This window comes from Garra rufa, chromosome 21 (genome assembly GCF_049309525.1).
Source record: "Garra rufa chromosome 21, GarRuf1.0, whole genome shotgun sequence".
In the NCBI taxonomy this organism is placed as follows: Eukaryota; Metazoa; Chordata; class Actinopteri; order Cypriniformes; family Cyprinidae; genus Garra; species Garra rufa.
Window position 1 is genome coordinate 40250824 of NC_133381.1, and position 11271 is coordinate 40262094.

General features: G+C 36.6%; 1 protein-coding gene across 1 annotated transcript in view; it reads right to left on the reverse strand.

The window, feature by feature from the left end:
- The window catches only part of myt1lb (myelin transcription factor 1-like, b), a 70491-nt gene extending 59571 nt beyond the window's left edge, over positions 1-10920 (reverse strand). Inside the window, 5 exon segments of the mRNA XM_073826621.1 lie at positions 446-904; positions 2253-2259; positions 3166-3776; positions 6384-6401; positions 10467-10920. Coding sequence (XP_073682722.1) covers positions 446-904; positions 2253-2259; positions 3166-3776; positions 6384-6401; positions 10467-10920 — 1549 coding nt within the window.
- Between the last annotated feature and the right edge of the window lie 351 nt (positions 10921-11271).

Genomic DNA, 11271 nt, shown 5'->3' on the forward strand with positions numbered 1-11271 from the left:
TAAATGCACAATTGCCAGTTATAAAGTCAGAATAGCTAGATATTTCAGAACTACGTGATACAAACTCACAAGTTTGACTTTCTTTGCTTAAAATTGTGACTTTATATCTCTCAAGTCTGACTTTGTATCTCGCAATTCTGACTTTTTTCTCATCTTTCTGGATATAAACCCACAACTGCAAGAAAAAAAAGACTGATATGTTTACAGAATTGCAAGTTTATATCACAGTTTTAATTTAACTTGACTTTAATTTCTCAGAATTGCAAGTTTGAGAATTCTGACTTTATAACTCGCAATTTCAATATAGTTTTTGTATTTTTTGTACCTAGATCATGTCTTTTTTTTATGGGGGGCAAAAAAAAGTATTTTTTTTAAATGCAAAAAATATCAATATACTGTACTCTATACTGAATACTGTCAAAATTTTGAGAAAAAAAAAGGTTACCTTTAAGGTAGTAGGGCTTCTTTAGACCATCATGGTGCAGACGTGCCTTCCGCTCCTCTGCACAGCTGTGCCTCAAACCACCCTCATGCAAATGCAGTCTATCTCTCCTGACTGCTTCCGAAGCCATTTTTTCCCGCAAAGCTTTGGTCCGCTCCGTTTCCAGCGCTATGGCCTTCTCCAGCAGTGACAGGTTGCCTTTGGTCATGTCGAAAACATCCTCTGAGCGGTCCGACGTAACGGAGGTGGTGTCTTCATCGCAATCCTGGAAAACCTTGTGCTCTGCGGCGCAGCTGGAAAAAGCCTTGGAGCGCGGGCTGAGCTGCTCCTCAAGCTTCATCAGGTTGACCATGTCGGAGTAATTCCGCTCGAGAACCCGGCACTCCTCGTGACTCTGATGGTGCTGCTGCTGGGCCTCTTGATAAAGCTGATGAGCCTCCTGCTAGGGACGCACATAATTAACTGGTAAACGGTTAACCGACAGAAAGATTTTTGACCAATTAATATTACTGCAATTAATATTACTAATGCAACTTTTAACTGAAACACTTGCTCAAGACTGGGGCACATCAACATGACTGAAACACTAGTAATATGTTGTTTACTACCACTTATATTTTATTAGTGTATATATTAGTGTTTGTCCCAGCATAAACCCAACATAGTGCTATCCAAACGCCACTTTTTATGTGTTATGTGTTCACAAAACAACTGGTATAGGTATCAATTGGACTTGTCAATCTTGTTTTAATGACTTGAGTACTGGAATGGTCATTCGCTACTCCAATATCCAAATTCTGAGGTAAATGGAATCCAGTATAACTCCTGAAAAATAAAGGTAGTGGCAACCGCATTTACAAAAATTCCACAGTTTGTACAGAACCAAACTGACCAACTAATTGTTAATGATGTATTTAAACAGACATCAGAGATGTGTCTCTGCTCTGTAAGCATACAGCAAAAAAAAAAAAATAACAGAGCAAGAGGTATGAGCCGTTGCCAAATGTGTTGCCAGATATTTTTCGAAAAATCAGCAAATAAGAACAAGCCCATAATAAACCTAAATAAATCTACATGCTTTATATTGGAAATAAGACCAGAAAAGTGTAATCCACACCTGCCCACTTTAATAACTCTACAAACTAGATTGCTTTATGAGCTAAGCCCAAAGACACTTATAATAAGTGGACATGGCAACACTGAAGAAAAGTACTCTGCTGAGCAGCTTTCCAAACATAAATAAAACATGACACCTCTGTCAACGGCGGTTTAGTTTTAAAACTGGCAAACATAAGAGTTTTTGATCCCTGTTATATTAATTTGGTCACAAATAGCATTTACCAAACATGCAGGATGCCATAATTTTTCTATGATTAGTCAATCAGCGCAATTTTGAGAGCGAGTTTTGTTCTGTACACACAAGAAATTATCATTTAGGCACCTCACTCCTGTATTTAAATGTGGCTGTTACTACTTCAACTTTACACACTTTATACTGTGTGCATGGCTTTTGTTTACATTTAAAAAGGAAATAGCCATGTACAAACTGCAATTTATAGAACTGAGCCCCACATTCAATTTTTAAGTACATTATTTAGTCGTTTGCACATTTTGACACAGGTCTGTCTCTTTCCACATTTGCGCTCGCTCACCAGCCTATAGGGCTTAAAGAGACTGTGTTGCCAGATGTTGCAAGAAAAAACACAAACAAAAACAAGCCCAAAATAAACCTTATAAAGTTCAAATGCTGTTTTTGGAGGGAAAAAGAAAATATCACAAGCAGCAGCTGCCCGCTTTATAAACTCCATACAGTTGCTCTTTATGAGAAAAGCACATACAACAAGCCCATAGATGCTTATAAAAAGGGACATGGCAACACTAAGTGTGAGCATAAACGAAACACAGCACACTCTGTCAATGGTGGTTCCAATATAATGGATGGCTGTAACATGCCTTTGGTTGCTAATATTACTTTGGTAAAAAATCAGAAACCAAACAGCCAACAGATGCCTAAATATTTCTCTGGTTACCAGTGGGAAAATCATTGCAGTTTCGCAGTCATGGAACAATAACTTAGAGGATTCACTCCTCAGTATTATGCCAATGCACACCGCACACTTGGCAGCATAGAATTCAGTGAGTGTTTTTTATTTTGTTATATATATTTTGTTATACCATTTAGGTGCGATTTATTTTGTGTAGACCTGTTATTTTATTTTGTTTGTTTTAATGCATTCACAGCAGCGCTGCAGTTGTGTGTTGCTTCTCTTAAGGATTCTATTTGCATATGTAAAACTAAACTCTTTAAAAAAAAAAAAAACGTTTAATGATATTTCTAATGGGTTGCAGAAAATCGTTAATTCTCTATTTTATTCTGATTTAATGCTCTTATCAATTAATGGTCAGTTCCCATCTAACAAAAAATGTTCTAAGAATGTTTTGAAGATGTTTGCATATTGGAACATTACTTTTGAATGTTTTCTGAACATAGTAGTGAGAACAACAAAAAAAATCTAAAAAAAAAAAAAAAAAACATTGTTTGGATGATACATAAAGAACTTTATGAAAGACCAGATTATTTTGAATGAACATTCTATTAATGTTACTGAAAGAATGCTTGTTCATAACTTTAAGAGAACCAGGCTAGAACATTGACCAAAGCTCTGAGACATTACTTGTTAGCTATCAGTCATGAAAAATTATTCACAACAAATCATCCCTACCTGCTGGTTATTGTTGAGCCGCTCGGATGGTTTGGTCTCGCTTAGCTTGCGTGCCAAGTCAAAGCACTGGTTGCGAAGACACTCCAAACTGCTTAGACAAACTTCCTCATCGCTTTTCTCTCCCATCTGGCCATTAGTAGTCATTTTACCACAGTTACCACTGAGTCCATTACCCATGGGCCCATTTCCGTTTATATCGCAGTCCGTGTTCTCATCGTCCTGAAACGGCTTCTCGTGGAGGTTTTCTGAGATTGTGACTCCGTGACCCTGTGCTAGGAGCTTTAGAGAGTCCACAGTCTCCCGTACCACATCACTGTTCACATCCAGACTCAGCTCACCTTTCCTTGAGCCCTCCTCATCCTCGTCATCTTCATCCTCTTCATCATCTTCTTCGTCTTCCTCCTCGTCTTCCTCTTCTGCACTGTTTGAAGAGTTGCTGTTCATCTCGGACTCAGTCATGGCCCGGTAAGCGGCGTCCTCTGCGATCTTGCCAAGGTTTAACAGAGATTTAGCCACCAGTTCATCGTAGTTGTCATATTCATCATTGTTGTTGTTGTCCTTCTCCATGGAGGGGCTTCTTCTGCTGGGACTGCAATTTATATGGTCACACTCTGTGAAAGACAAACAAATATTGTTATACCAGCTGTGGCTGCTAAACAGATAACTCTTGGTTTAATTGCTTTGTCCAAAACAAAGTTTTCTTCCATACCCAACCACTTGCTTGACTCTAAACCACCTGAGCGTCATGCACTGCAAAAATGAAATAGTTGTTTCAACTCAAAATAATTTGTTGCCCCACTGACTTAAAATGTTTAGTTTAGTCAACTAAAATATTCCAGTTCTCACATAAATTAACATTGAGTAACTTAACATTTCAAGTTGACTGAACTAACATGTTTAAGTCAGCAGGGTAACAAATTATTTTAAGCTGAAACAACTTTTTAAAAGTTGTTTAATTTTTTTTTTTTTTTTTTTTTTTACCATGTGGCCATAAGCACCTCAAGGCTCTGATGTACTCAAGGTCTCCCATCACCACAGACCAATTGGAGTTCAAAGGTGTTTACCAGCCAGAACAGAACTTTTCCAGAAAGATGCAGGGCTGCCCTTGACTAAAGATTATTTTAGTTGGCTATTAGTCGCACATTTATTAATAAATTATATAAATCACAATAATGAGACTTTAATTGCCTACATAGCCTAATAAGTGCTCAAGTGCACACATAAAGCTTGCCACAATGCACTTCGAGATATAATACTTATGAATGTGTCAGGGAAACAGCGAGGAGACTGCATTAATGTTTTAATTATTTATTGATAAACTAGTGCTTTCTTTGTTTTCAGTTTAAGAGATGGAAGTTGGTTGTTCGCATATATCATATGGATTGCATAATCTGAGGATTGTTGGTTTTCCATTCGAATTGGTTCATTTGAAGGTAGACATTTCACTCTCTATAGATATATTTTTTTCATGTCTGTAAGGCAAGTATACACAGAGTTTCGCGCTCAAGTTTTGCGCTCAAGTTCACAGAGACCGAGATGGAAGAAAATGTATTGGAAAGATGTATTACCTTGATTTGTATGACCAGATATCTGCCCTAGTAAAATGTTTTGAACTCCTAAAGCGAACTCCAAACAAACTTTGTTTTGGCCTGATTTAATTTGAAATAACATCACACCTGCTGAAAAAAAAAAAAAAACAGCTGGAACCAGCCTAGGCTGGTTGGCTGGTCTCAGCTGGTTTAACCAGCCTGACCAGCCTTGGCCAAAGAAAGTGGCCAGCCTGCTGACCAGCTAAAACCAGCATGGTTGATCAGCTGAAACCAGCCAACCAGCCTAGGCTGGTTTTAGCAAACAAACATTCAATAGACTTGTTTTGCAGCAAAAGATCTAGTGAAACCCAATGACTCCTGGACACTCAATGCAGTAACAGCACTTGAGCAAAAAACACATAGAAGAAGTCTCAAATTATTGACCCTTTGCAAAGCCTTAGTTACTGTTGCTATGTAAGACAAGCTATTGTGCTCTCACACCACACATTTTTTTCTCATGCAGTGAAAAATACATCACAAAACAAAAAGGACAGAGCAGGTTACTTTTGGTATAAAACTAAATCTCAGCTTTGTCTTTTTTTATTTTTATTTTTTTAGAAAACAATAAATACAATTTTGTAGCTCTTTAATGTGTCATGACACATTGCTGTAGTGCCTCAGTTCAACCATCTTTTCATATTTATTAGTTATAGCACAAAATAAACATGAAAAAACAAGTTCAAGTTTAAGTTCGCCGATGTAAATCTACTTTCCTACTGAATCTAAATGATGGCAGTTTTTAACATTATGATTAGTTAGATTGCCTGTCAAACTCCTGAGAATTGGTTCAGTGTACATACACGCGAAATATGTGCCATCTCTTGTGAAAATTGCCCCAGAGGACTTCAGTATTCTTTTTATGATGAGTATAAAACCTTTGAAAGATGACTAGAAGATCAGGAGCCCCTGTTAAATCTAAAATGTAAAGAACACTCAGAAGAACAAGCACTTGATGATAAAAAAAGAGCGGCAAAGAACTTAAACTTAGCTTTTTTTTTTTTTTTTTTAAATGCACACTTATACTGCTTAAGTCATTTATAAAGTTTGTTATGTAATAATGACATAAAGGTTGTCTGATCAGTGTCTGATCAGTTTGCATTCCAAAACTCAAAATGACATTAACACAGTTATTTTTCTTCTTCTTTTTTCGCAGAAAAACAGCCCACTGAAGAGATAATATAAGTGATGCATATTAATTCCATCTAATTATTTTCACAATATTTAAGTGCGCTAATGTCATTAGCTTAGCTTCATGCTAACAATAGAATGTTAGTTGAGTGCAAACTGCAGTGCTTGATTAGCTGTAAATGAAGCTGTGCCTGTGAAGAGCAAAATCAGTTACTTATAAGCTTCTAATTCAATTAACACACAGTTGACAATTGTTCATGCAGTCAGCTCACTAGGTTTTGAGACAAAGCCAATATCTTAGGTAAGAAAACACAGCACAGAAAACAGGGTTAATGCCAATACATGTGGGAGTTTGATTGTTAATTAGACTAGAAGGCTCTGTCAGGTCTGATTGGAGAGCGTTGTCCTGCCATGTGCGGCTGGCTGAGCTGTCTGAAGTGGATGAGAAATGTCGGAGACACATCTCACGCCTACTCCCTGATTTAGCAGACATTCACAGACCACCAGAACCAACCCATACTAAAACAACTGGTAGGCAATAATGCTGTCCCATGAATCAGACAACAAGGATGCTTCAGGTCTAAATATACATGAAATTATAATCTTTGACCTTAAAATTTCTAAATAAATTATTTAGAATATGAATTATACACTTACTGTGATAGGGAAAAATAATGTTCGTGTATGTTAGGATTAGTATTTAGTAGCAATGAAAAAACTCTCACTGCAAAACTGTAACCAAACTATTCAAATTAAATAATGGGTAAATATACAGTGGTGTGAAAAAGTGTTGGCCCCTTCCTGATTTTTTATTTTTTGTCACACTTTAATGTTTCAGATCATCAAACAAATGTAAATATTATTCAAAGACACAAGTAAACACAACATGCAGTTTTTGAATGAAGTTTTTTTTATGAAGGAAAAAACAAAATTCAAACCCACATGGCCCTGTGTGAAAAAGTGTTTGCCCCCTAAACTTAATAACTGGTTGTGCCACCCTTAGCAGCAACAACTGCAATCAAGCGTTTGTGATAACTTGCAATGAGTCTGTTACAGCGCTGTGCAAGAATTTTGGCCCACTCATCTTAGCAGAATTGTTGGAGGGTTTTCGAGCATGAACCGCCTTTTTAAGGTCATGCCACAGCATCTCAATAGGATTCAGGTCAAGACATTGACTAGGCCACTCCAAAGTCTTCATTTTGTTTTTCTTCAGCCATTCAGAGGTGGATTTTCTGGTGTGTTTTGGATCATTGTCCTGCTGCAGAAACCAAGTTCGCTTCAGTTTGAGATCACGAACAGATGGCCGGACATTGTCCTTCAGGATTTTTTGGTAGACAGCAGAATTCATGATTCCATTTATCACAGCAAGTCTTCCAGGTCCAGAAGCAGCAAAACAGCCCCAGACTATCACACTACCACCACCATATTTTACTGTTGGTATGATGTTCTTTTTCTGAAATGCTGTGTTACTTTTACGCCAGATGTAATGGGATACACACCTTCCAAAAAGTTCAACTTTTGTCTCGTCAGTCCACAGAGTATTGTCCCAAAAGTCTTGGGGATCATTAAGATGTGTTCTGGCAAAACTGAGACGAGCCTTTATGTTCTTTTTGCTTAGCAGCGGTTTTCGTCTTGGAACTCTACCATGCAGGCCATTTTTGCCCAATCTCTTTCTTATGGTGAATGAACACTGACCTTAACTGAGGCAAGAGAGGCCTGCAGTTCTTTAGATGTTGTTGTGGGGTCTTTTGTGACCTCTTGGATGAGTCGTCGCTGTGGTCTTGGGGTAATTTTGGTCGGCTGGCCACTTCTGGGAAGGTTCACCGCTGTTCCATGTTTTGGCTATTTGTGGATAATGGCTCTCACTGTGGTTCGCTGGAGTCCCAAAGCTTTAGAAATGGTGTTATAACCTTTTCCAGACTGATAGATCTCAATTACTTGTTTTCTCATTTGTTCCTGAATTTCTTTGGATCTCAACATGATGTGCAGCTTTTGAGGATCTATTGGTCTACTTCACTTTGTCAGGCAGGTCCTATTTAAGTGATTTCTTGATTGCGAACAGGTGTGGCAGTAATCAGGCCTGCGTGTGGCTAGAGAATCTGAACTTTTTCACACAGGGCCATGTGGGTTTGGATCCACCCCCCTCCCCCCTTCATTTAAAAACTGCATGTTGTGTTTACTTGTGTTATCTTTGATTAATATTTAAATTTGTTTGATGATCTGAAACATTAAAGTGCGACAAACATGCAAAAAAAAAAAAATCATTAAGGGGGCCAACATTTTTTCACACCAATATATATTCTCCTAAATAAGTTTTGTAACTTTTTGAAACAATCAGACTGTTGGTAATATTTGAGGGCATTGGTCCTGCCAGAGTGCTTCACTTCAAAGCTCACCTTCAGTAGGCTGTGTGTGTCGATGAACTGAGCACCTTTGTTTTGAGATGGCTGTTTTTAGCCTGATACTGAGACTGCACTGAAGGTCACAGCAAAATCATCCAACTGCACCTCAAATTACGGTGACCTTCTTCCAAATATGCCTAACTGCCAAATTACCTCCTCTACCCCTCTGGAGGCTGAAATACTCACTTCACATTCAGCTCTGGTTTTGTTTCTAAACCCAAAAATAAAGCATTCTGGTGCCGGATTAACCTTTTAAGACCTATTGTATTATATGTGATATGCAAATTCCTATGGTCCTATGGACTAAACGATCAACATTACCAAAACTTTGCTGTGAAATCTTAGGTTCTTTTTTTTTTTTTTTTTTTTGAAAAACCATGTTAAAATCTGAGTCTTTTAAATGATCATCATGCTTCTAAATGTGTATTTGTGACCCTGGACCACAAAACCAGTCTTAAGTCGCTGGGGTATATTTGTAGCAATAGCCAAAAATACATAGATTTTTCTTTTATGTCAAAAATCATTAGGAAATTAAGTAAAGATCATGTTCCATGAAGATTTTTTGTAAAATTCCTACTGTAAACCTATCAAAATGTAATTTTTGATTAGTAATATGCATTGCTAAGAACTTAATTTGGACAACTTTAAAGGTGATTTTCTCAGTATTTTGATTTTTTGCACCCTTTTCAAATAGATGTATCTCGGCCAAATATTGTCCTATCCTAACAAACCATACATCAATAGAAAGCTTATTTATTGAGCTTTCATATGATGTATAAATCTCAGTTTAGTAAAATTTAACCTTGTGACTGGTTTTGTGGTCCAGGGTCACATTTGTTCATCTCTCAATCATGATTGTATTGCATTGCATTATATAGTTTGATAATTAAACTATGCATTTAATATCATCAACAAAAAATATTAGAGATATTGAGTGAAAACTGATATTTATATCATTTATATCAGTATCTGTTGATTTACATGACAAGTTATCAGAATATCTTAGTACAAATTAATGTATTTCAATTGATTAGTGATAATAAATTATAAATATGGGTCAATGACATGATGCCTACATTTTCTGTCCGATTGCGTTTTTTTTTTTTTTTTTTTTTTTTTTAATTTGTAAAAATAATAATAATAATAATAATAATACAAATAATAATAAAATATATTGTATATATGAAGTGCCTCAACCATCTATGTACTCACTTTAACTTAAAAAAAAAAATTGTTATTCAAAGAGTCATATATCATGTAGTGCGACCATCTGGCCATAACATCTGTTTTGGAAACATATTTGAAATTACCCTAATTTTTTAAAGATTAATTTTCTGCACTATTTGGCATGATTTCCAAAGTGTTTTGTAATCCTGTATAAAATTGCAAAAAAATTGTCTGATGATGTCCATTTTATGAAATATCATGCGGTGCGACCATCAAGAAACTACCATTTTGGGACTTTTATGTTGAAATCCGTTCAAAGATAGGACAATGCATCATACCAATTTGCCAAGGACCCATGGAAGCATCAAGGAGATTTGTAACTCTCTTTTAATTTGGAAAAATATAACTTTTTTAATGGCTGGTATGTAGTTACAAAAAAAAAAAAAAAAAAAAAAAGAATTTTAAGTTATTTCTACAAGTATTTATTTTTATTATAAATTTCATAGTGACCTTTTGTGAAGACTCTAGCTTGTTTTGTTCAGGTGGCCAATTCTGTGCTTGTAAATTTTGACTGAATTTGAAACATCATGTGGTGCGACCAATAATAGCAATAGCCATTATTTACAAAAACTCAATGCAAATGCAAATACTTTGTTTCTAAACACTTCAATTACTGAGAACATCTAAAAAAAATGTTTAGCATGTTAAGAAAATGAATTAATCTTAATATTTATCATGGTCGCACCACATGACATTTTTTAAGGCTACGGCTAATTCATCTAGATGAAAAAACACTAAAATCACTTTATTTCAAATTTTAATATGGATTTATGTGTACACAACATTCATTCTTAATGTTTGTACAATTACAATATATCTTATTATTTTTTGTATTTTAAAATTGGTCTGTCGAAAAGCCCATATAGTAGTGAACATTTGAAGTGGATCAAAACCTTTCATCAAATCACTGCATAATTCAAATGTCCATCTTTCAATGATTTATTCATGCTCTTACCTATTTCTTCAATTTGCTCCTCATCCTCTTGGTCATCTTCCTCTACCTCATCCTCTTCATCATCATCCTCCCCCTCTCTTTCTACTTCTTCTTCCTCTTCCTCCTCCACCATGTCCTCTTCTTCTTGCTCCACCTCTTCTTCTTCTTCTCCATTAATCACTTCTACCTCTTCCTGTTCATATTGATCCTCATTGTCTGTATATTCTTCCTCTGCTTCTTCTTCCTCTTCTTCTTCCTTGTCCTCTTCCTCATCTTCTTCCTCCCCCTCCTCCTCCTCCTCCTCCTCCTCCTCTTTTTCATCCATCTCCTCCATTTTGTGTGTTTTGTAGCATTTTTCCATTGACTGCTGGTCTACGACTGTTAGAAAGACCTTCCTCTTGGGCGAGGGCTCCAGGGCATGACTCTCCAGGGGTTTTCTCTTCTTGGCAACAGGACAGCCATACACACTGGACATGGAGAGATAAGAAAAAGGCAATTAACAAGCTGGCTTGCGATTTGCCGGGCTTTAGTACAGTCCATTGTGCTCCAGACCAGGCTACATCATTTACTGTGCACAGGCCGAAGGAGTTTTGAATTGCGACAAATACAGCAGGCTGCATGGCAGATCATTTATGGGTTACACAAGTCGAGCAATCAATAGACCTTAGTCAGGGTAGACGCCATATTTAATTTGCACTGAATGACAACAAGACCATGAGACATAGATGTACAGTATTAAAGGAACACTCCACTTTTTTTGGAAATAGGCTCATTCTCCAACTCCCCCCGAGTCAATAAGTTGATTTTTAACGTTTTGAAATCCATT